Raw genomic sequence first — 27,125 nt, 5'->3', positions numbered from 1 at the left:
AAATGTTATAAATTCTTGCTATTTTATCATAATATTAATAAAAAGCAAAGATTATTAATTAATTATATATATACTTATATATATATATCACATTCTCTATTTCACATGATTATAAAGCGTTTTTGTTCCCCAACACGTTTCTTCTTCATGTTTTCTTTCCCCGCAACCTTTAATACTCACCATTACGGGTGGACATCGTGCTGGGCTGGGCTGGCCCGATTAGGGCCCAACAGGTCTGGCTCGTATTGAGGCTCGAGCCCGGCCTGACCCAGTTACAATGGGCTCAGGATCGGGTGGGTTCTTTAAGCCTGACCCAGTTAACAGGTCGGGCTTGTCGAGCACTGTGCATTTTGCACATGGACCCAGCCTGATTAGGACCAATTATCTAATCGGATTGGGCTCGGCTCGAATTATTCAGGTCTGGGCTGCAAAGTGTAGTCCGAGTCCGACCCGGCTCGGGCTGAATATCTGAAATCCATCGGGCAGCCCGGTCCGATGGCCACCCTTACTCACTATTGGATTCTTTTGCCAACAAAAAATGAAGGGTATTAAGGTCATTTCATTCTAAGTGTAACCCCTTGGATAGTCTTTGGAAAAGAAACTTCACAGGGGCGATGGCATCGCCGGAATCGATGCCGGAGCCGTCAGTGTGGTGATTCCATGGAGGGATTCCAACCACCATTGGAAGACGAGGAATTGCAAAAGGGGTAGGAGTGATGGTGCGGGGCCAGCAGGGAAAGTTGGGAGGTGGGCGTTGATGGATGAAGGCAAAGGCGAAGGAGAGGATGATGGTGGTGGTGATGAAGACAAGGATGATGGGTGCAAGGCAGAGAAACCTCCACCTCAACCCCACCCTGCGAGGGGCGAGAGAGGGGTATAAAAAATATTTTATTATGAAAAGAATTTTTCTTATCAAAACATGTATCTTTTAAAAAATAAATTTAAAAAAAAATATTTTCTTTGGTTTGAAATGTTGAAAAATCATACCTTTTTATTGACATGGGTTCATATTTCTTAGGGACACGTTTGGAAGAGAGCATAAGTAAATAAAGTTTTGATTACGTGAGTTTTTGGTACGAAATGTTTTTCAAAAAAAAAAAAGTTTTTTTCTTGTTTGTATAGCATGAGAAAAATATAATGAAAAATATGAGAGAGGAAAAGGGTGGTAATGATGGTCAAGAGTGTAAAAATAATTTTTTTTTTTTGTAAAAAATATTCCTCCACCATTAATAGAGGAATATTTTCTATAAAAGAAGTTTTAGAAAAAACTCTCTCAGCCTAAACATCATTTTTGGAAGGGTCAATGATTTTTTCATTTTGCACAATTTTTTTTCACCTTTTTCGCTTTCGAACGTGCCCTGAAAGACATGTCCACGAGGGCTGGTGAGAAACCTTGAGGCGGTGTCTTCCTAAAATAATAAAAAAAAAACCTTGAGGCGGTCCACTCACATAATTTTGATTTTCGCGGCTAAATTCGGCTGATGCAAATTACATCTCTATCAGAAACATTATAAAGATACCCACTTATTTTCTACCTATAACACGTTGATTACTTACTATTTATAGGGTAATTTAGTCTTTTGATCTGGCAACCTTAACTCTAGACGTCTCCCTCCTGCGGGGTGCAAGATGACAGCGGTTTGCTTTCTGAGCAACGTCCGGCCATGACGAGAACGGTCTCTTGTTCTTCTTTGCCTCCCCCTCCTTCTTCCCTCTCCATCGGTACGATCGAAACCCTAACTATAGAGGGCTCTGTTGAATCTCTCAGGATTTGCATAGAAGAATTAATCCGTTTTCACGTTTCCTTCTTCTTGTAATGGATTTTTCTTTTTTCTTGTTTGTTTTCTCGATCTTTCTTTCAGGAGATTGCGAGATCGAAGTCGAAGGGAATGCCTTCGCCTTCCAGCGGAACCCTAATCTGTTGGAGATTTCTGTCCCCGACGCCACTACCATCAAAGTTTTCGGTATCTGTCATTGAATCTCCACCGTCTCTCTGAATTTTACGCCTTCATCCCACTCGCCTTTCATTTTTATTTTCCCGCCTCCTTCGATACGTGTTTTGCATGCGCGTTTAGCTATTTCCTTCATTTGTTTTTCTCTTTTTTTTCAATTTTTGATTTCTTCTTCAAGTAGTTCGGAAGTTGAAGAGGTGTTCGACGACGAAACGGGGCCGCGGTCGTTCTGTTAGTTCAAGTGCACGGCGAGAATCGGACTCTGTAGAGAAGAATGGTGGGGATACTAATTTTGTCTTGTTTTTGTTTGATGCTATGCTTAGTTTTTAAGCATTTGTCATTTTTTTTTCGAAGCAGGGGAAGACCTTCCATCTGCATTTGATGATTACTCCTTTGTGGTTATTAACCCAAAGGATGCTGATCGCTCCGCGAAATTGCTTCTGCAGGCATGTTTTCTTCTTTCCCTCAATGTCTACTTTGTTTCAATTTCAATTCAAAGTGCTGTTCTTAATAAGCTTCATTCACTAGGTCCTGATTATGACAACGAGTAGTTGGGTTATCTTGATGGTGGTTAGTCGCCATTGCTGTTTGATGCATTCGGATGTTCAAATATACGTGGTTAAAAGTTGCATTTTGAATGTCATTATAGATTAGTGAATCTTGATGAGTGCGCTTGGCTTCACTTATCTTTGGATTTTTATCTTAATGCTCCTTGCTATTAGACGAAGCGTTATTTCTTTCGTTGGGAGCGTGTTCGTGAATACCATGCCATGATGGCGAACACTGGGGTAGCTTGCTCAAAATTTCAAAATGGTTCCAACTGTTGGAATAGGATTATAATAATTTATTGTTGGTATATGACTATACTCTTTCCGAAATCCTATAATTTTCGAAGACACCATTTTAAAAGTGATGGGGTTTTCCAAAATACTTACAAAAAGATTTCGATAGTTTTATGCATGCATTTGAGGCGATTGTATTACTATTGAAAGTTCCATTATGAAAGGCATCATATACTTGAAGTGCTAAACTAACTCAGAGTTCTGAAGGTTCCATATTGCATGTGATTCTTAGGATGTTCTAAAGATTTACACGAAAGAACTCCCATCAATGAAGTACGCTGCAAATACTGGAAAAGAATCACAATTTCTTGAACGATGTGTGTTTGGTGGGTAAGTGCTGTTCTTCTTCCTTCCCCTCAGGCAGCATTTTTGGCTCTGTGACAATTTGTCCAACTGCAATTGATGTTACTGCCAAAATATCAAACGACATTATCGAGTCAGAAATCATCACCAGTTAGGCTCTGTTTGGGAGCCGGTGTCTGAAGCGGAGACTGGGATTTCCAAGATCCCTGCATTGGCTCTGCTGCTTGTTTGGGCATAGTTGAGAGGGGTAATAGGAGCGGAGTTGGGACGCTCTGCTTGTTATTTTTTGCCGGAGTTGAACAACATCCTTCAGAGTAGGGGTGGGCATCTGGCTGGGCCGGTTTAGAGCTTGGCCAGCCGGGCTTTAAGTGTGGCCCGCCCAGAGATGACCCTGTTCTTAACTGGCTAGGGTTTGAAGAGCAGCCCCATGGCCCGGCCCATTGGCCCGTCGGGCCAATGTGAAGTGGGTCAGGTCCAGCCCGGCCTGGCCCAAATCCATTTATAAATAGTAATAATTAACAAGTTACTAACTTTTCTTGAACCCAATTAATTATCTTTCTAGTGTCCATAAAATTAATGTAACTAATTAGGCAAATACTAATAGTTACAAAGTTACTATGCAATAGTTAATTTTTTATTTTTTATATTATAAAAAAAATAATAAATAATTCAGGCCCATCGGGCCGGCCCAAGCCTGGTCCACATATATAAGGGGCCTGGTTTCAGCCTGGTACCTAATGTGCCCGGCCCTAAAACCTTGGCCCATGGCAGGGCGGGTCAGCTTGGCCCATCGGGCTGCCCGGCCGGTTGTCCACCCCTACTTCGATGCTGTTGTGAACTCTGCTCCCATCTCCGCTTATCCATCTCTGCTTCCATCTCCATTTTCGTCTCCCTCTCAACTCCGGCTCCCAAAAAGAGCCTTAATGATTCATAGTGCTTTGTAGAGCCATTAGTAATATGAAGTTCTGAACTTTTGTGGCACTAGGGGTGTGCATGGGACAGACCTTCATCACATTTGGGTGGGTCTGGGCCCAAATCCGGCTAATAAGTGCTGGTACCGTGTCTGAAGACTCTGAACATGGATTTGACCGGATGTACCACAGGAAAAACCACACCCTGGTCTGATAAGGATTACATAACCATACCAGTCCATACCTGGTAAAATAATGTTTTAATGTTTTTTACATTGTAAAATTGTGGATCTTAATCAGTGCTCATGTCTGGTCTGGTATGAAATTTTATACACCATACCTGGCTCTGTTTGCTAACTGGACCTCATGGGTCTGACCCATATGGTTGGTTAATCAGAACCCTTCTTTTGTTACCAAACCTTGACGCTGCTGGACCCGCTATGTCTTGGGATCAGGTCATACCTGACGATTGGCACTCCTATGTTGGAGGCACATGTTGTCTGTCCTCTTCAAGCATGTTCTCAACAAGCTATTCTACTTTGACAGGAAATATTGCACATTGCTTTTGAGATCTGGTACTGTCAATGGAGATGGGCAGGTGAGAATTTTACTTTGTTGTATGATGTCATTAAAGTCTCAAGTTTTTCTGATTTTAGTTTGCTTTTGTTCTATTCTTGAACCCTCATTGGCTGTCCTGTGGGAATCATAATTCAAATTGTAGCACTAAATTTTCTTTTTCTGGATTTGTTTACAAATGATCATCGTAAACTTTTGCTGCTAAGAAAACTAAATGAAATGAGTGTTACTGTTTTGTTCTCTTAACTTTATTTGTCATTGGCTTTTGTGCTTTTCCATGAAATAGTGAAAAATGGGCAGTGAATTATAATACTTGGAGACTACCTATTATGATATTCTCTGGTTGTTCTGGTCATTTTATTTCCGTTGATGCTTTTGGAGTTTATATACAAGTGTCTGCTTGGCCTATTCGTGTGACATTTTGATCCAAAAGGTTTTTCCCCCCTCTTGTTAGTTTTTTGCATGGCTGAGACTCCATATAGTTTATGCTATCCATAAATAAGCTCATTTAAATGCTTTGGAAGTTGAATCTGTCCATATATTTACTCTTAGTCAATCCAACATGGTTGAAGCTTCTTTATGTGAATTCTGGGAAAGAGCATTTTATGACATTTACAACAAGTGGCATGCATCATTAACTTCTGCTTCTATGACTACACACATCTTATTTATTGCTCTGGGCTTTCAAAAATTGCTTATAGATGCAAAACTTGTTCATACATCTTTAATAATAGTACAATCATGATGGTTCATGAACTGTGAAAGTTTATACTGACTTGTATGACCTTTGCACTTCTGTTTATGGAAAATAAAAGGGTTAAGATGTGGATTGAAGCAGATGTAAGATAATCTAGATATACCTGACCTCAACTAAACTAGATCCATACAATATCTGTGTACTGTAATAGGGATGCTGTGTGGGATTAACTCCAAACCAGCTGAAATTCAAGCTGTTGTCATCTGTTATTTCTATGAAATAGTCAGGAATGTTGAAGTGCAATTGTTCAATGCCAGATCATTGTAGTGTCTCTATCTGGTGAAGTAGATGCAAGGCGTTGTTTCTGATTCCACATTCAGTCGGTCTCTGGTTGATGCTTCTTTCAAGACTTCTGTACCATGCCTGTCATACAGTGGAAGTGATCTATGTTAAACTCACTTATTTAGAAGCACTTGTCCTAGACTCTGCATTATCAGGAAGAATTCTCAAGGTGGAGAAATTAAATCTAGGGCAACGGGAAAAGAACACAATTTTTTTATAGCTGTGCCTGATTTCCAAGGCATCAATCTCAAGTGCTCAACCCTTTGTATGCTATAATACTGGATACATATTTGAAGCAGAGTGATACTTCTTTGCCTTTCAACTATTACTTGATTCCTCTGAGTTTCTCAGCCAAATTTACTGTCTTGCTCTTTTCCTCCAAAACCAGTGTATCATCTTTCTGGTATAGCATTGATGAAATGTGGAAGCTGAATTTTTGTTGACAACTCTTTCTTTTTACTTTTGCCATTATACAGGTAATTGCTGCAGCATCATATCAGATAATCTTTCCAGATACACAATTTGCTGAAGTTCCCATTGCTGCTGTCAGTTCAAATTACCAACACAAGGTTGTACTTGTTTTATCAAGCCTTCTATATTACTTGTTCTGCGTGTTTATTATTATCTTCTCTCTGCTTGCTTGGTGCCACTACGAGGCAATAGATTTCTTGTTCTGGAAATCATAATGTCAACTGCGCTTCATGGATGGGAGCCTATCAAAGTCTGCTGTTGCTTTGCATTGCTTATTGCGTACTTGGTTTTGTTTATTGAAATCTTGTCATCCTCATCAAGTAATCTTTTGTTTAAACTAAGAATGTGTGTAGATGGAAGATAATTCTATTCAAAATCTTTTCTGCCATGTTCATTCTTGTAATTTTACTTTTTTCTTTAGTATATTTATATTTTGAGTTGAATAGACCCTGCACCCTTGTCATATTAAATCTTTACGTCGATGCTGTGTCTGTGCGGTGGAGAATTCTCCTCAGTAGTCTTTTTTATTATGCCAAAGTTAAGTAGAGTGGCTTTAGAAAACTTTATACACAAGGGTTTCTGAAAAAGCTGACAAATGGACATTTTAAAGGATGGGCCTCTATGTATGATGTCTCCTTCAAAATGCATAGATGGGATCACCTGAAATGGTTTGCGTCACTTAATGTAAGTCCAAGCTCACTTGTTTTGTCTCTAGCCTGTCCATATGATCATATCATCAGTCAGAATTTGGGACAAGTAAACTTGCCTAGTCAAAATCTTTGAAATCTGGATCTGGAATTGGGTCAACATACAGAAACTGGGTTAGTAGAGTTTAGGCCAGTACTGTCCTGCCCCCTTTTTTTCTTTTCTTTTTCGCTAATTCTAACATCAAACTTGTTTTGCATTCTACCTGTATTTGAGCTATTCACTAAATTTAGATTCGACCCAGATCTGCTTTTGCTTTTATTAGACAATTCTTGGATCTGAATATGAAGTCAAGTCCATTTTATCCGATATATATTGGTTACAGATTCGATTTGACATGATTTGAGCCTCGTGTAATCCCTTTTTTTCCCTTCCTTGAAGATAACATGCTTCTTCCCACTGTTACCCTATGTGGAACTCTATATTGTTTGATGCCGTAGGGATAAATTTGGACATGGATCTGGTTCACTGAAGTTTGATAGTGAGACCCACCATTATCCCACATTTAATTGTATCTGTTTTGAAACTAAAAATATAAAGCTCCAGTTAAGATCCATGTCCAAATTTGTTGGACTAAGTTCTAGGTCCAGGTACTTGCATTGTATTCGCCAGGACAGTAAGGGATGCTCGCTCTGGAATTGGCTCCACTATGGATTGATTCCGCTGCCAATAGTTTTTTTTCCTATATGACTGCTAGCTCTACCTTTCAAACTAGAATTAGATGGGCGGATGGATGGAAGGCAGGTTATCTCCAAAAGGCATCAACCTCTCCTTGAAGGGGAAGCTTATTCACTATCCATCGGTGACTCGGTCAAATGCCTCTCCCTCCGTCTTTCATGCTTGCTCGGATGCTTATGTTGCCTCAATGGGTTCTATTTGGTTAACTAGCACTGGAACACATGGAACAAGCTCTGCCACCAGCAGTACTCCTTATAATACTTAAGCTGCCTTATGCTTATATTTTAGTGGGCTCTGCCCTTGCTCTGTTAGTCATCTCAACCAACTGCCTTTTTTAACAGGATTTTCAATGGGAATAGGCAGGTCCAGGTTAGACATGTCCCGATATATCAGTTGTTAATCTGATTTAATTCTCATACTTATTCACGTCCAGCAGAATCTTTGAGTTGGGCACTGTTGGAGTTCTGGCACTATGTCTAAACTTCTTTGGAGTTAAAATATTTTGCCATACATGTGAATGATTGTTTTCTATAACTTTCCCACTGTTTTCTGTCTTCCTAATGGGAAATTCCTGATTATTGGTTTCATATAGGGAATTGGTTGCCTTCTGTACATGGAACTAAAAAGGCGACTTCAAAACATTGGTGTTTCATCTCTTTTTTGTTGGGGTGATACAGAATCTGAAGGATTTTGGCTTAAACAGGTATATCTCCTACATCTTAATTTCAGATTTAATAAATGATGTCCACCATTAATTGCAGTTTGCACTGTTTAGGGTAATCTCTTGATGTAACATGATCCTGTTGTTTGATCTCTTGTATAAGAATTTCTTCTACTAACATGCATCTCCTGTCTAACCATTGTTTTGATATTCAAATTGGGACGCGTTCTTCTTCATCTGTAATGTGATTCTTTGAAAGTGTCTTTTACGTGGTTGCAAAATTTTCTTCTTTGTCATTCATGGCCTATGTTGCAGGCATTGGGTTTTGTGTCTCCAATGGACTGGTTCTCCATATCTAGTGACACATATATGTTTGTATTTACGTGTATTTCTTGAGGAGATATTTTAACAAAGCACATGCGTGCATGTATGAATACACACATACATGCTCACATTCTCAAGTGCATGGTTGTGCCGTTCAAATGTATGACTATGCATACGTTGATGAGTGACTCTGCCTCAGAAAAGCGTAACCTGCACCTTTTGACCCATGATCTGTGATTATGGTCAGTCACATCACATGAACGGCTGCATCCTTGGGATGTAACAATTTAAAATCTTGACACATTGTATGTGGTTGTGTACTGGTATGGCTGGTAGAACTCATTTGTTTTCCAAAACAAGGGTATGCACACTGCATATGTACATGTATTCAGTATTCACACCCAGTATATGTAGTAATGCTAAATGAAGTGTTCCAATATATTGGGAAAATATTTTTATAAATATATAAAAGGTATAAAATACTTATATAAATATACAGTCTATCTTATAGATTATATATGCCTGCATATGACAGCACACAAACACATCCAGTGCTAGCATCCAGGGGTAACAGTATGACATGAGTATGTTGGGTATTTTGAAGTGTCATGTTACAGAGCTTAAGATTAAAACTGGGGAAATCATTAGCTTTATTTTTTTCAACATAATCTCAATTCCGAGTTGCTTAGTGAATAACAAGAAAATACTGGTGCATTGAGGTGCTCCATAGATTTTGCGGGCATAAAATGAATAGAGAAGAAAATGATGCATTCACAAAATTACTGATGAGACAGTGAAGAGGCTGCAAGCCACCTACGAGATAAAATGGTTGAATTATTCCTGCTTCTTGAGTAGTAGAAGAGGAGGAATAACATGCTTCATAGATTGGCTACCATGATTTGCCTGCTTCATTGGTAGATACACCACCACTGTGGCTTTAAAAAGAAAACCAAACATATTTAATGCATGAACTCATAATTGTATTCTAGTCAATATTCATAAGGAGTTCACTAAAACCTTAAACGAGCATGATCAGTTCCTGAATGAAAAAGGGCCTTGCACATATGGCGCCTTCACAGCAACCCACTTCAAATATTCTGAAGTGAATGGTCATGTTATTATTCAGCATAATTTTGATCATGATGATTCTGATTGTGTTTCTGTTTCTCTTCTATTTGGAGAGCCTGAACTATGGTTTACAAATTACAAGGGACATTTCATTGCCAAAGAACTCCTTGTCATGCATAAATTATTGTCCAGACTCCAAACAATGCAAGACTGTAATGTCTCTCATTTGCTACTCTTGATAGGTGGTAATAATAAAAAGATTGAAGCAAATGGGACATGATTACTGAGCTTTTCCCCACTGTCCAGAAAGAAGCACTAAAATTCGGACCACTTAATCTGGGAATTTATTGAACCCTTTTTGAATTGTGTTGCTTGGAATGTCCATTTTATGTGGAAACTGGAAAGTTTACAGTTTTACATGTTGTATGGTACAGAATGTGGTTGCCATTAGCTATTAATTATTGAAATCCCATGCCATGGGTCTGTTGCTTTCTCACTGAAATATTTGATGATCTTTCTGTCCTGTTTATAATTTACGTTTTGAAGTTAATTTACTTTTCCTAGTTTTTCTGTTTCATTTATTTGCAATGCAGGGATTCATAACAATTGCTGAGGTTGCCACTAAGGGTAGGGGACACAAGCTTCCTATTAAAGCTGATATTCGTAGGGCATTATGTTTCCCTGGTGATTCCATTCTTATGGTAGCACACCTTAATAAGGGAAACACTAGTAATGCTTCTTCTCCCAAACTCGTGAGGCTATGCAGCAGTCAAGTGTTGGACCAGATGCAAAGAAAGGAGCCTCTAGCTAAAAAATCCCCAAGTAATGCTCTTGAAATGACATTGTGTGATGATTCTTTGAGAAAATCCTTTCATGAGAACAAAGATGCATCCTATCCACCCACTGAGCAGACGAAAAGATCCAATGTGGGAATCTTGGTGAGGGATGAACATTTGGGGGTCGTGGCTGAAAATGCTGGCAAGCAAAAGCTGTGTTGTATGTTATGGCTTTCCTTGTCTTAATTGAGTAGAAAATAGTTTCATATGATCTAGGTCTCAGAGAACATTACTGTTTACTTATTTTATTAAATATGTTATCCTATGTTGCTGTCTAGAATTGCTAAAACCATTTGTGGACTGAAGTTGACATTTTACATTAGCAGATTCATCTCCTGGTGATGCCAAGGCTAAATCAGTGGGAAACAATGCAAGAAATGCTTCTATTGATTATCGTTGTTCTTGTTCTGAAATGAAGTCAAAGAGAGCATGGGAAGCATCATGTTCATCCTTAAACTCGAAGAGAGTGAAGGGTCATCACATTGAATGCAATCTTGTTCCCAATCATGATCTCCATTTTGAGGGTTGCCTTAAGAATAATGCTGATTCTTGTGGAGAGGACACTGTTGAAACCTTTTCTAGAAGTCTGGGTCATTCTGATGAAGAAAATAAACATGTTGATATTAAGTTTGATGGAGATAAAGTCAACAAAGTCTTGTCCTTGCGATCAGAAGTGGAACATCCTGTGGTCATGTTAATGAATATCGCTGATGAGGTGAAGAAAATTCGGCTCACAGAGGTGACCCTCTCTTTCTCTCTCTTATGGTGTATGATTTATAGAACCATTCAACTGGAGATCTCATTTTTATTCGTCTATCAAAAAGTAACTTGTTTTTTATGTGTTCTTCATACTGGACAAGTGGAGCTTAGTCTGGCTTATAATCATAATTTTATATTTTCTCATTCTAGTGAAGTGACTGAGAAACTTCCATCTGTATAGGCTGAATTTCTGTTGGGGCCAAAATTCTGGCTGCATTTCTTTTTGGACCAAAATGCAGCATGCTAAAGTTCGTATCATGGAAATGTTTCTACGCATATTGTAACTGCTAGTCATTATCGATTACAGATAGTGGAAGGGCTGGGTGGTTCTGTTAGCATTCATGGGAATGTTTGCACGCATATTGTAACTGGAAAAGCAAGGAGCACTTTGAATTTCTGCATTGCTCTTTGTTCTGGGTGAGTCTTTTCTCTGATTGGTTGATCTGTTCATGTCTACACTTAAGGTAGTTGTGAAGATGTTATCTTTTTACCTTTTGCTTGTTTTTATTTTTTTATTTCCTTCTGATTTTACTTTGATATATTGGTTGTGCTTATATTCTCTACAGACTTTCTATTATTTCAATATAACGCAGAGGAAAACTGGGTTGTTTTCTCATGAACTTGCAAGCCTGAATTTGCAATACGTTATGTGTTTGAAAGTACATTTTAAGGATGAGTTGCATGTCTGAACTGCAAAGTATCTTATAAACATGCATTGGTTTTGAACGCAACCCTTGTTAGTTCTTTGCCAGATCATTTCTTCCTGTTGAGCACGCGAAAAAGCCTTTAATTCTTTAGTTCCCCTCTTCTATCAAGTAGATGATACATCCATCAGTGAAACTATAATTGTTTAGTTCCATTGAATAAGCATGATCATATCGCTATTGCATGGTAAAACTTGGATTACACAATGATTTTTTTAGATCCATCAATCATCTGCCAATGTGATTTAGCACAGGTAATCTTTGAGTACCAGTGATGTGCATTTTGAGTCATCCTCTTTTGATGTAGTTGTCCTTGTGGACGTGAGCCTTTTAAGGCTGAAAAAAGCCTAAGACTCTGTTTCTAAATGATGGATCTCCCCTTTAGAATCCTAAGGAAGATGAAAAATAGGTCAAGTTCATCAAACAATGGATGAAATCAGTCTTTTTTTATGACTATATATTGCTGGGGGAAAAACTTTGCTTTTTAAGTATGATTTATTTAATCAACAATAATTCCTTCTTCTTGGATCATGTGTTCAGTATAGTTTGTTTTCTCAAGCTATTTAAAACCTGCTTACATAATCACATGATTCAAAATTCTTTTTCTACTAAACAAATCATGTAGATCACCTTCATAAGGTCTGGTTTACAAAAAATTCTAAATAATATGAAAAGAAGGTAAACTTGATTTATGTAGATTTAAGCACCAAAAGCAAAATCTGACCTTTGGATCATGTTTATCATGTTATTTTTACTATTTTTTGTTAAAGTTGACTTGTACGGTTGTACCATTTTTAAAACCACCGGTATCTTCATGTGTTGTGAGTTGCTGATCTTTCAACATCTCAAAATTAGAATCTTGTGGTGTATTAGACATGATAAAACCTCCTAAATCATGGTAAACACATGTGTGGTTAAATCTAACATTTGGTGGCTAGATCCATGCAAACATGGGTGCGTACCACCGTATGCTATCATGGTACAGAACCACACACACACACACACACACACACACACACACACATATATATATATATATGCTACCCTGGTGGGTATGGAACCCCCTAGTTAGAACTCATAGGGGGAGGTTGTTTTGAACTTTTGACCAAATCTGACCTCATATATGTGTTCAACATGGTCAAAATAGTAGAAATCAAGCATAAAAACATTCTTTTTTGAGGTTTGAAACTTTGGTACATTGTAGGCCATTGATTTTTCAACCCTCATAAAATCTGTCATATATGTTAGAATAACATGATCCAAAGGTCAGTTTCTACTAAACTTAATATGTAGACCACATTTGGAGGGTCAGATGTGTAAAAAACTAGAAAAATGAAAATACTACAAATTTTCACTAGGGGGTTTCTTATCCATGAGTGTAGCCAATACTATATATATATATATATATATATATATATATATATATATATATATATATATGGAGAGAGAGAGAGAGAGAGAGTTGCTGCTTCCTTTTATATTGCATTCAGCTTTTAAGAATCCAGACTGAAATCCTACATGCTTCAGCGCTAGCTTATCCATATAGTTGCTTCTTTTATCATTGCTATTCTTTTTGTTCTACAGTAACTTCTGTCTTGTAACAGAGCGTGGGTTGTCTCATCCAACTGGCTAAAAGCTAGTGTCAGAGAAGGCATATTTGTGGGTGAGTGAAGCCTCGTTGAATATTAGTCTATTATTAAATTGAATAATTCCGCTCTAGAGTGCATGACTTCTGTTTACAGATGAGTTTCCATTTATCCTTGAAGATGAAGATTATCTGTCAACATGCAAGTCAGAATTAAAGGATACATTTCTTAGAGCACGTAGAAACCCTCATGGCCTGCTTAAGGGATATGATGTCTATCTTTCGCCACATATTCAGCCTCCACTTGTCATTCTCACTGATATTATCAAGTCTGCTGGTGGTAAAGTGAGTAAATTCCATTTAACTGAATTTCGTTTCAATCACAATGCGTACCAAAAATGGCAAATCTTTAATATTTAGAGCATCAATCGTGGATCATGTTACATACAATTGTTCATCTGAGACTAATTTTGTTTTTTTTTTGTGTAGTTTGTTACATATAGTTATTATCTCAGCCAAAAGATGCTTCTTGCATGAACATTTTTTACCAGGTTGCCCGTGCAACTAATTAGAACAACACTTATTTTGATTTCTGTTTATGCCCGTCTTTTCACAAGCCCAATTGTCTTTAGTTTTGAAATTGACCCACCTCAATTTCAGTTACTTCCTGTCACCTAAGGTGACATGATTTTTGTACATACAGATGACATAATGTGAGATCTGCTGCAATACGGTAAAATCTGTAAAACGTTGGCTGCTGAGAGATTTAATTATGATTTTCCTTAATGTATTGCATGTTGTTGTTAGGCTTCTTGATAATTTTCTAGTTTGGAGGAATAAATTACTCGTAAAGGGTTTGGCATTACACATGATGGCAATAATTCCTGAATATTATGTTTAAGCTTTAAACATACTTAAATTGATTTGTGGGAAGAAGCATTAATTGGGTTAAGAACCATGACTACAAATATTCTTGCAAGAAAATAGGACATTGTTATCAGCAATTTGTTACAAAAATTTGATTACTGTTTGGTTATGAATCCACCAAGTTCATGCTCCTGATCACAGATTGATTGTCTGAGTGCATCTGTATTAGAAGTGTGCAACTGCAAACTCAATTGTGGATGCAAATGTTTGCAGGTTCTCTTTAGCCTGGATGAAGTACATGAGCCCTCAAGAGCAATAGCACTGGCATGTGAAGATGACATGGAAGAAGCCTTGCTTGCAGTTAAGAGGGGGGTATGGACTTACAATAGCGAATGGTTCATGAATTGTGTTATGAGGCAAGAACTCAACTTCGAAGCACCTCAGTTTGCAGAATCCCTCTAAGAAGTAGGGAGCTTTGCCATATTTTTGTATAGAACAGTTCTTCCACCACATTCTGCACATGCAAGTTGTACAGGGCCTGATTTTGACGGACAGTCTCCACTGGTGTAAGTTGTACAGGAGTTTCTCTCTCTCTCTCTCTCTCTCTATATATATATATATATATATATATATATATATAATGGGTAAAACATTGTGTTCTTGTGATGGGGATGTTTAATGAAACTCTGATTTTTTTTTGGAAAGGCAAGACGGGGTTAGTCAGACCCCCACCAGTTATTAGTTTGAACCTGCAACGTCCCACCACAAGGAGACGTGCACTGACAGCTCCTACCAACCACGATTGGTGAAACTCAGGTTGATTTTAGTAAGAACTATATGTAATCGATTGTTTTGATCTAAGAGTAGTTATTCCATTGGAACTTTTGGTGCATTTTGGATTGTTGGCTTTTGTATTGGACATGCGTAACCTCTTGATCTAATCTGTATTCTCCGTCAAGTAAGCTATGGATCATAGCAATGCAGTGAGATTTACAAATACCTCAAGAATCAATGTGGCTACTAGTCTGTATAGTGTTCTCAAGTGTTAGGCTACTAGTCTGTATAATTCTCTCAAGGGTTAGGCTACTAGTCTGTATAATTCTCTCAAGGGTTAATTCATTCACCTTAAAGGGGTGTTTGCATGCACCCATTTTTTCTGATAAACGTGATAAACTGAGAGTTTGCATTATACTCCACTGTAGAACTTTTCAACTTATCTCATTCATCTTGATAAGTGGGTGGATCCAAACGCCTCTTAAGAGTGTTTTTCCTCTGATTTACAATTATTGGACCTTCTAGTAACTAGAATAATAAAAGAACACGATCAAATGCCTGACTGTTGGGGTTGGCCCAAACCCAACCCTAGTAACATGGGGGTGAGATTTGGGCTATGACTTGCTGGATATGTGACCTGATCCTGATGACCCAAATTTTTTCTTATATACTTTTATATAAGGAAGTATTTTAAATATCATGAAGGTTTTGGTTTCCATTTTCTGGACCCTAAACATTCCAAATCTGAACTCAAGTCTCGTTATTCTGAGCAGTGTTGTCAAAATCAACTCGAGTTGGTCGATTTGAATAGAGTAAGCCCTTAGCGGAATGAAATAGGGTCCACTTTAAGTATTTTAAAAAATCAATTGATTTTTAGCTGAATTGATAGAATCGGGCTCTCTACCATTATCTCATATCTGGCTGAATGACTCCATTTAATGGAATTTAGTAAGCCAAAGCCATATCCGATTATAGTTGAATGAGGATATGGTCTTGATTTTTTTACTGCCAAATCTGGTGAATATCCGTGTTTGTTAGATATCTGAATCCCTTTACATGTAAAAAAAGCGGATTTGGTATGGACATTTCGCTATCGGAATCCATTTAACCAGTATTTGGTTATGGGTATATGGTATTTGCCACATCTGAGTCCAATCCTAACCATTTCATTCACATGCCTATCTACGTGAATAGATTCATCTATATGTTTACCCATGTGGTCAGGGGGTCCGTGACGAAGGCCTAGAATTGAATCCCAATTGCGCATGGGGCCTGCCGTTCGCTTTATTATGGTTGGGGCACGTAAGGTTGGAGGTCGTGTATTCAACCTGAAGTTTTACCTTGGTGAGAGTCTGGCCCATTAAGCGATCCGGTTCTCATGCAGGTTTTCCTTCATCGTGTATATATATATATATATATATATATATATATATATATATATATATATGAGAACCAAGTGTATTTTTGATGAAAAAATGTGAATTTTGAATGCTTGAATATTTATGAAGATTGAATATTTATTAAGATTATGAGCCATTGATTTTAAAGCTTTAAAAAAAATCTGGTTTATGCATCAAAATCGATGATTTTCTTATAAAAACAAACACACATATCACATCTGAACGGTTAAATGTAAGAGAAAAGAACAAAAAATCCATGATAATCGCTGTCCACACATGAGTTCATATTTCCAGTTATTATATATATATAAATAAAATAAAAGGATAATATTTGAAATGGCAGTCCGAATTCTATTCAGACCGATTTTATCTTTTTATCAAAAACCAAATGACTTGGTGAAACAACACTGGTTCTGTGGACTTTCTCTATGTCTGAGCAATGCCAGAACTCTACGTTCTCAATAAAGAGAGACGTCAACAGCACTCACGCATGCTCCCACCCTATCAAAGATACTGCGATAACATGAGTAACCGTCCAACATGAAATCAGACTCCTGAGATCACAGCTTATTTGTAACAACCTGTACATTTTGAATTTCAAATCTTGTAACTCAGGCAGGACCCATGTTGCTTGGTAATATAAATATGTGCTATGTAAATATTGAAAATTGTAGAGCAATATCAATTTCTTTTCACTGTTCGTCCCTTCTTTGTTTGGCAACTTCATTTCTTACCACTGTTTGCTCACTTCACATGGTATCATAGCAGGTTGTGCCTCTCTGCTCGTTTTCAGACTGAGCACTCTAACTGGCATCCTTCCCAGGCTATCAGAGAGTTTGCTTACTGAGCCCTCCTTGTTATCACGTTGCTTGCTGGCCTCTGCAGGTACTGTGGATCATTCTAGTCTTCAAGTGAGACCAGAATCAATCTTTGTGCACCTGACTGTCCACCCAGGTACACTTACTACACTGCTTGCAACAGGACCCTGTATTTCCTGTGTGTTAATTTGTTTTAGAAAAATAGTGCATTTTCTATACATGTCCATGGCTGCCTCCTGATCAATCCGAAGAGATATCGTCACCATATTTTCTGCATCATTCAAATAATCCAGGTGTTGTTTTAGTTACCACTCCTCTTACCGGTGACAACTATTCCACATGGAAGAGGGCTATGAAAATGGCCCTCAGTGCTAAAAACAAATTTATATTTGTTGATGGTACTTTTCCCAGATCGGCTACAACTGTTGCAGATTTCCAGGTATGGAACATGGTTACTGAATGCATTGTCAAAGGACATTGCACATAGTGTCATCTATGCTAATGATGCACGAGATGTGTGGGTCGATTTAGAAGAAAGGTTCTCACAAGGTAATGTTGCCCGAATTTATCAACTTAAGAAACAAATATCCGATTTACGGCAAAAACAATCATCTTTGGCAACCTATTTTACTAATCTCAAAACATTTTGTGATGAACTTGGTTTTTTGAATTCAACTCCAAATTGTTCTTGTGGAGCCTTCAAAGGATTTGACATTTGTCTTGAATGAGAGAAAGTATACCAATTTTTAATGGGGCTCAATTGCACCTTTGCCAATATCCGGAGTCAAATATTAACCATCGAGCCTCTTCCCAATATAAGCAAAGTATATTCCATGGTTCTTTAAGAAGAAACTCAATGGTTGTTGATGCCAAATTCTCATGGGCCAAAAAATGTCACTCTCATCGTCAAGAGTTTCCATTCAAACCCGCGTTCATTTCCCAAGAATCATCCACGTCCGAAGTGTGACCATTGTGGTAGAATGGGTCACATTAAAGCACATTGCTATGCCTTACATGGATATCCAGCCAACCATGCAAAAGTTAACAAATCTGATTCCAATGAACAATATGCCACAAATTCAAGTAGAAGTGCAACATCGGTTCTGAAACATTCTATTATCTCGCAGTTGTTAGAGGATCAATTGAATCAACTAGCATCTTGGCTCAATGTCAATGCTAAACCAACCAATGCTATTCTCACAGGTAAAACTTTTCCCTATTCTTTTGGCTTTCCATGGATCATTGACACATGTGCATCTGAACACATGACACCATATCTGGATATTGTTTGATGTGCAATTTATTCCTAATCCAAGACCAATCAACCCTCCAAATGGCCATAGTATATACATCAATCAAGTGGGTAAAGTCCAACTTCGTCCCGACTTGATCCTTCTTGATGTGCTTTATGTTTCCACATTCAAATACAATCTCTTATCTGTTTCTAAACTCACAAAATCATCACATAGTGTGGCTGTTTTCTTTTCAGATTTTTGTGTTTTTCAGGACCTTACCTCGAGGAGGCTGATTGGAGTGGGTAAACTGCATGGTAGACTCTATCATTTCATAACTACCACTATTCTATAAAGCTTTAGCAGTGTCTCAAGAATCGACCCAAACATGGCATAATCGTCTCAGTCATCTTTCTAATTCTCGATTGTTTGTTTTAAAGAATAAATTGTCATTACCTCGTTCTATTATTGACTTACCCTGTGATGCTTATCATAGAGCAAAAATGAAACGATTACCATTCCCTTCTAGTGAAAGTCGGGCATCAACGCCTTTTGAGTTGATTTATATTGATATATGGGGAAGTTATGCTACACCATCACACACTGGTGCATGTTATTTTCTTATAATAGTGGATGATTATTCAGGTTCAACATGGATTTTTCTTATGCGCTACAAATCAGAAACTCTTTCTTGTTTAAAACATTTTCATTCTATAGTTGTAAATCAATTCAAAACAAGAATTATAAGTATTCATAGTGATAATGGATCTAATTTTTTTTGCAAATTGTACTCAAGAATTTTTTCATCAAAAAGGCATTGATCATCAAACTTCTTGCGTAGGAACACCTCAACAAAACGGTAAAGTTGAACGAAAACATCCATATCTTCTAGAAGTGGCTAGGGCTCTTCGTTTTCAAGCTTCTTTACCTATTGATTTTTTGGGGAGAATATATATTAACAACTGCGTTTTTAATAAATCGTACCCCATCAATTATTTTACAAAATAAAACTCCTTTGGAACTTTTAGTTGGAAAAACCATCAACTGTGAACATCTTCATACATTCGGATGTTTGTGTTATGTTAAAATTATTCCTTCTCCAAAGGATAAATTGGTCATCGAGCAAAGCCATGTGTATTTGTCAGGTACACTTTTAATAAAAAAGGATATCGTGTTTATGATATTCAAAACAAAACGATTTTCCCAAGCTGAGATATTATTTTTTATGAACAAATATTTCCTTACAAAGAAAATAAATTTTACAATAATACTTCCCTAGTCCTTCCACAAAGCATTGAAGATCATGACGCCAGTATTGAAAGTACAACATTAACCCCCATGTCGCGTGAGTCAAATTCAGAAATCAACCTTGCACCACCAAATCACAATTCTGAACCCAAATACCCACTAGAGTCCAATCCAACCATTGAATCAAATCCATCCTTACGACGATCCAGTCACTCTCATAATACTCCATCATATCTTCAAGATTATGTTTGTTCAGTAGCCTTGGCCAAGAATTCGCCATGCAGTAATCTCGAAACCATCAATCAGATATCCTTAGGTAAAGGTAATCACTACCCTATCTCCAACTTTCTGCCTTTATCAAAATTTTCTCCTCAACATATTGCATTTTTCTCTCATGTTCTTCTTGATGTTGAACCGTGTACATATGGCGAGGCTATTAAGCATAAACATTGGCAAGATGCTATTATTGAGGAAATTGAAGCTCTTGAGAAAAATAATACGTACATGGACCATTACTGCGCTTTCACCTGGAAAGAAGCCTATCGGTTGTCGATGGGTATATAAAATCAAGAAGTAATCAAATAGTACCATTAAGAGATATAAAGCACGCCTGATTGCAAAAGGATATACACAAGTTGAAGGACTTAACTTTCATGAAACTTTTGCACCAGTTGCAAAATTAACTACCATAAGATTTCTTTTAGCCCTGGCAGCAATTAAAAAGTGGAGTTTATATCAAATGGATGTCAGCAATGCGTTCATTCATGGAGATCTTGATGAAGAAATATATATGAAATTACCTCAGGGTCTTCATACTGAGGGGGAGTATCAAGTTTGTTGACTGCATAAATCCTTATATGGACTCAAGCAGTCTTCAAGGAATTTGTTCAATAAGCTCACTACAAGCCTGAAAGATGCATTGTTCTCTCAATCTAATACAGATTACACCTTGTTTACATGACAACAAGGAGACCATTTTATTGTCGTACTTGTGTATGTTGACGATCTTATTATTGTAGGAAATGATGAGTCAGACATTCATATTCTCAAGCAATTTTTACATTCTAGGTTTCATATCAAGGATCTAGGTCGCTTGAAATATTTTTTGGGGATTGAAGTGGCCAGATCAAAATCTGGTATATTTCTTAGTCAAAAGAATTATACACTTGATATATTAAAGGATGCAGGTTTAAGCGGAACTGAACCTATTGATTTTCCTATGGATCAAAAATTAAAATTGACCATAGATGAAGGTTCATTATTGGAAGATCCAACACAATATAGACATCTAGTCGGACGATCGATCTATCTCACAGTGACACACCCAGATATTGTATTTGCAGTACATGTTTTATCACAGTATATGCAAATTTCAAGGAAGCCACATTATGAAGCAACATTAAGAGTAATTAGATATTTGAAATCGTCACTAGGAAAAGGCATATTTTTATCTTCTAGAACTGAGTTATCTATCAAAGCATACTGTGACTCAGATTGGGCAAGTTGTCCTACCAGTCGCAGATTTGTAACATGATATTTTATATCTCTCGGTGACAGTCCCATATCATGGAGATCAAAGAAACAAAGTATTGTTTCACGTTCTTCAGCCGAGTCCGCATATCGAGCAATGGCAACCACTGCTTGTGAGATTATTTGGTTGAAAGCCTTATTCAATGATCTTGGTTTTATGAAGCATGAATCTATTACATTGTATTGTGATAATCAGGCTGCATTACACATAGCAGCAAATCCTGTGTTTTATGAGAGAACGAAACACATTGAGTTAGATTGCCATTTTATTCGCGAGAAAATTCAAAAGGGCATCATCAAAACAGAACATATGATATTCGATGCTTCAAAAGGCTGATGTATTTACCAAGCCTTTAGGCAAAATAGAATTTCAAAGTTTTATTTACAGATTGGGTGTTACGGATCTCCACACTCCAATTTGAGGGGGAGTATCAAAGATACTATGATGACATGAGTAACCATCCAGCATGAAATCAGACTCCTGAGATCACGGTTTATCTGTAACAACCTGTACATTTTGAATTTCAAATCTTGTAACTCACGTAGGACCCATGTTGCGTGGTATTGTAAATATGTGCTATGTAAATATTGAAAATTGTAGAGCAATACCAAATTTTTCACTGTTTTTTCCTTCTTTGTTTGTCAACTTCATTTCTTACCACTGTTTGCTCACTTCACACACCCTCTGTGGTATCTCTGTGTTGCCGAGAAGCTGTATATCACAGCCAAACGTGTCTCAAACTCAGTCATGTATGTGCATGAACGAGCGTGCTGGTCTTATCAGAAAGAGAGAGAGAGAGGTGTTGAATCATTTCCTATGGAAAGGGCGACCCCATCTCGCTTCTCGGCTTTCCTCATTTGATGTTCGAGTCTCCCGTTCGATGGAAGACAAGAACAAGGTCTACAAAGAGTTGGGTGGGTGTTGGATTTAGGATCACGGTGTAAGCATAGAGGACTCAAGGAGAAGAGATGAGGATTGTGAAGTTGATTAACGGCCTGCATCAGAGGGGATCCTTGAACATCTTCAATTGGTTTGTAGAGGCAGGGGGCTGAAGAATTTAACCTCCCCTGGGTAGCCGTTATCCAACCTAATTGTCTCATTGGATTCCCAAACATGCTGAAAATCCAATGTGTAATGGGCCCCACCATGATCCTGGTGGTGCATATCTCAATGGCCCACTAAGTGGGTCATTGGATTCTATGTGAGACCCATTTGGTCACACTGGATCCATACCAGGATCCAACAGGTGTCTTCACTTCTTGACCGCTTCCTCTTATATTATAATTGTGGCAATGCTACACATACAGGAAATGAGTATTGGTTGTGTTAATCGTATTAGTTTGGCCCTGTTTACAACTATCAACATTCGCTTTATTAGTCTTCAAGACATCTGAACTTTTATCTCATAACAATCAACTATGCACGGAAGAGGTTGTTCAATGCGTGACTCCATAGTGCTGTCTAACGCTCTTTGGTTTTCAAAGTCTTTAATTTCGTCAAGAACCGGTTGGTCTCCGAGTTTTTACTAAATCAAGTATGGACTATTCTTTTTTGGGTCGCTTGGAGCCATGTTTCAATGGTCTAGGCTTTAGTCTTCCTCATTGTTACAGTGGTTCTAATGGATCGGTATTCTGCTTATTCTTTTGAAAACTTGAATATTGAGTCGATTTGATTTTGATCCAATTGCGTCTCGGGTATCGTAGTAAAACCATTTTCATGGTCATACATTTTAATTGAAAATATTCTATGCAGTTGAAATGGATAAATTGCACATATCATAATCTTATAGGTTGTATGTATCATAATCGTATGTGTTGTACAGAGGGTAGAGATGTAAGATTAAGCTAGCGACTTTGCATGGTGTGGATGCTTATTTGACTTTATTTGAAGGGAAGTTGTGTGCAACGATGGGCTTGTTACACAAACAAAAGATGTTTTCTTATCTCTGGGTGCTTATGGAGATGGACATCTGAAAGGAATAAAGTATATTACAGTAAGTCTGATTACATAATTGAAAATCCTTACTAATCTCCAAAAAAATTACCTTTAAGAAGTTTGTGGCTTTGATGACTCATAAAACTGAATATGCGGTAGACTTATTGAGCCTCCGGTATAGTCATTCTTAAAACAACAAAGAAATTGGATAGATGTTGAAGCGGATGATGATGTAGAATCGATGTTAACCAATAGTGGCGTTTACTTGGAAGTATCCAAAGTTAATAAAGGGGAAGTTAAACAAGGAGTAGTTGATCAATGAAATGATGTGAATCACATAAAGAATGTGCATGCATCTTAGACACCATCTATTAAGCTGAGTCTTTTATCGATTATCTAACTATCTCAAACAGTTGATTATATTGATGTTGTACATGATCACCAGATCGTTGCAAATGATATAAAATTATATGTTGCAGACATATAACGAATTTTGATTTAGTTGGTGCAACCAAACAACAAATTAGTGATAACAACGATCATGTTGACAATGCATAATCGAATGATATCGATGATGACGAGTATACCATGTTGATAGGAGGCGACGAAGACATTGATGACATTAGATCAATAAGGATGGGTAAAAATGATGCACCAATGACATTAGAGAATGTGAACCCTTGATTCTCATTTAATGGGTTCTCATTACAATGAATAGCAATTGAAAATCATTGAAGTAGAGACATCTGATTTGTATGTGCAATTACATAGTGAAAGACTTAATGATTATGAACAATTCTAGTGGCTATCAACACACTCAAAAGACTGAGAAATTGCTTTGGGCAAAAAGGTTTAATGATCTCTAGCACTGTCGTGAGTTTTTGAAAGATTATGTAATCATAAATAGCTATAAAATAAAATTCTTAAAGAGTTGCAATAACAAAGTTATTGTTGTATACACAAGGAAGAACACTCGTATGACAATTGATTGCCTCTTAAAGATCTATTGCACAAAGGTACAAAGAACAAGTTTTTTTTAAGTGAAGAAGTATGATAGTGAGTATACATGTGGTAGATCATTGGGCAACCTTATAGTGGAGAAAGTACATTCAAGGTAGATTTCAAGTGTTATTTACAAACGCATGCACATTAACCCGAAGATAACTCTAAAGAGAAATCATGAATGACATCAGTCACAAGAAGGTGTAGAGGTTACTTATAAACAAGCATGGAGTGGATGAGAACATACTAAGGCTGCATTATATGGTTCATTCAAACAGTCATTCAAGATGCTTTCTACCTATTTGCATAATCTAATGAATGCTAACCAATGATCTCTAGGGTATATTAAGATCGATCAAAAAAATGGATTTAAGTACATATTCTTATTCTTTCGATCAAGCATCAATGGATTTTTTAAAACGATGCCCTTCAATTCTTATGGTAGATAAACACATTCTTAAAAGAAAAATACATGAGTATATTGTTGTCGGCCCATAGTATTGATCCTTGTGGTGAGATTTTCCGATAGCATTTGCAGTTGTTGATAAGGAGTCCAAAGATTCATGGGCATTGTTAGAGGTATTAAAGCACAAATCCATATACTTTGATGAGTTTAAAGAGGAGCATTGACAGTTATCTCAGATAGACATTCAGTTTTAAAGTATGTTATCGGCCACACATGACTTACATGTCATATTTAATTTTACATGAAGCATTTGATGAAGAACTTTTCAAAGAAATTTGGTTTACCACTGCACTTTGGTGGACTGCAGCTCGAGCAACTACAAACCAACAATGCAATTATTTTCTTGAAAAAGTTAAGAAACAAAATACATACACATACAATTATATTACTATTGACGTGGATTCAAAACATTGGACTGCCTATCACTTTCTAGAGAAAAGATATGCCTTAATATATCAAAAGCTTCAATTCATGGACTCTCACCATATGTGACAAGCCCCTAATTTCACTTATTGAAAAGCTTCGTCTCATGCTGATGAAATTGTTTGAGAAAATAAATATTGAGGGTCAACATATGATGGATGTTGTGGTGGCGAAGATAAAAAAAAAACTAGAGGAACTAAAGAAAGAGGAGTGCACTGCCTCCAAGAATGGTATAAAGCCCACAACCGATCTCACAATTACAATATTAATCTTTAGAGGTGCTTGTGTTCTTATAAAGATTGACAAGTTAGTAGAATTTATTATGAACATGTGATCATATGCATTTTATATGAGGGCAGCCTACTAGAGGATTACTATGACAAGTTTTTCACTGTTGAATCCAAGTTGCATATAATCAATATTCATTCTTTTTGATGTCGAATAATGTCTCACATATCGCTTCACCTACTCTTATGGTTGTCTATCCATTAAAAGTGGCTCACAAAGCAAGACGACCTACGGTTAATAAACGATGAACAAAACATACATATGTTGTGCCATACAAGTGCAATGTATGTGGTGAGGTTGGCCACAACAGGCAGCACCACGAATAACAGTATGTATATATATCTAGTGTTTAATAAATTGCTTCTTTATGTGTATATCCAGTATTGTTTAATGAATTGTTTCTATGTGTGTATCATCAGAGTTATTTAATGAATTGCTTATTTGTGTGTATATTCAGTGTTGTTTAATAAATTGCTTCTTTGTGCATATATCCAATATTTTTTACTAAATTTGTTATTTATGTATATATTTACTTAGTTTGAGATGTATGATCATATATATTTAAAAAAAAGGATTCAAAGTGCCTCGAGTTTTAAAGAGCAAGGAACAACCAGATATATATGAGGTATAAGCAATATCCTGAATCATGTGTGTGTATTTGATATTAATCATATATAATTTATTTTGTTATTAAGAATAAGTTAAAGAAAAAGCTATAAAAGAGAATACATGAGAGTTAAAAGAGTATGAGTTTGACAAAAAAACTCTCTTGGCAAATGATGTAAGTGTTAGTTTTGCACGTTAATTTATTTATTTTTTTTGTTACGTTTGCACGTAATTTTATTTTTTCTTTTGTTACTACATTGGATTTACTATGTAGCATCTAACACGATTTGTAGAAAGACTCTAAGTAGCTTACAACGAAGACATAAAAAGAGACAACTTGCAAAAGACCCTTTACCTTACCCCGTATTTTTATGAATTATAAAAGCAATGTTTATATTGTTTTACTACTGATTAATAAACACTAACTGATAAAACTTGTCTATTTATAGCAAATGATCGCAATTAAAGAGCAGTGAGGTAGAGCAACTGACTGCTTGGAGAACAACGACTTGCCATATTATTTCCTTGATGTTGATAAGATATGTTTTTACACAACTTTACATACTTATAAATAAATGTCCACATGCATAACTTGGTTATACTAGATTTATGTTGCAACTCTTAATTTATTTCAACTTAAGCAACAAGCACAGGGTTCTTTGAGAAATGGACATGAAGAAAAATGACTTCAGGATGTATAATTCCATGCCGAACACATATTTAGCAGATAAAAGCCTAAAAAAATAGTACAATAATATAACTTAATAATATACTTGCTTTTTCGTGTATGTTTGTTATCTCATTTTCGTGCATGTTTGTTATCTCATTTTCGTGCATATGTGTTGTAGGTTCATTTTTTTAGTGCAATTTGGGTTTGACTATTATAAAGATTGGATGACGTAGAGGATTAAGGGTATTCCTCAATATGAGAAGGAATAATTACTTTACACTTGTTTGTTAACTCATTTCATACATGTACATGTTTTTCACTTGGTATTTTGTCATTTTACAGGTATGATTATGGTATGTTTGTCATACAATATATGCAGTACTTGGGCAGACACTGGAGATTGAACTTTACGCATGTATGTATTTATATGAGTTGTTCACTAGTTTGAGAT

The 27,125-nt window shown here is 36.9% G+C and overlaps 1 protein-coding gene across 3 annotated transcripts; it reads left to right on the top strand.

The window, feature by feature from the left end:
* The first annotated feature begins 1,637 nt into the window (after positions 1-1,637).
* Positions 1,638-27,125, top strand: LOC149836743 (N-acetyltransferase). Of its 3 annotated transcripts, none has more exons than XM_090007106.1 (15): positions 1,638-1,722; positions 1,863-1,964; positions 2,134-2,229; positions 2,310-2,398; positions 3,027-3,124; positions 4,555-4,606; positions 6,100-6,192; positions 8,070-8,180; positions 10,124-10,526; positions 10,693-11,105; positions 11,433-11,542; positions 13,434-13,492; positions 13,572-13,759; positions 14,555-14,847; positions 27,017-27,125. In XM_090007106.1, the coding sequence occupies exons 1-14, from the start codon at positions 1,665-1,667 to the stop codon at positions 14,741-14,743; spliced, it is 2,061 nt and encodes a 686-aa protein (XP_089863232.1). In that variant the 5' UTR covers positions 1,638-1,664; the 3' UTR covers positions 14,744-14,847; positions 27,017-27,125. The 3 variants fall into 3 exon arrangements, with proteins under 3 accessions (XP_089863232.1, XP_089863230.1, XP_089863231.1); XM_090007104.1 differs by having other exon boundaries at positions 2,131-2,229; XM_090007105.1 differs by lacking the exon at positions 27,017-27,125 and having other exon boundaries at positions 2,131-2,229; positions 14,555-14,882.

This window comes from Nuphar pumila, chromosome 5 (genome assembly GCF_984573655.1).
Source record: "Nuphar pumila chromosome 5, dmNupPumi1.hap1.1, whole genome shotgun sequence".
Classification (NCBI taxonomy): Eukaryota; Viridiplantae; Streptophyta; class Magnoliopsida; order Nymphaeales; family Nymphaeaceae; genus Nuphar; species Nuphar pumila.
Note: the sequence above shows the minus strand (reverse complement) of the source record. Positions and strands in the feature narration are given on the sequence as shown.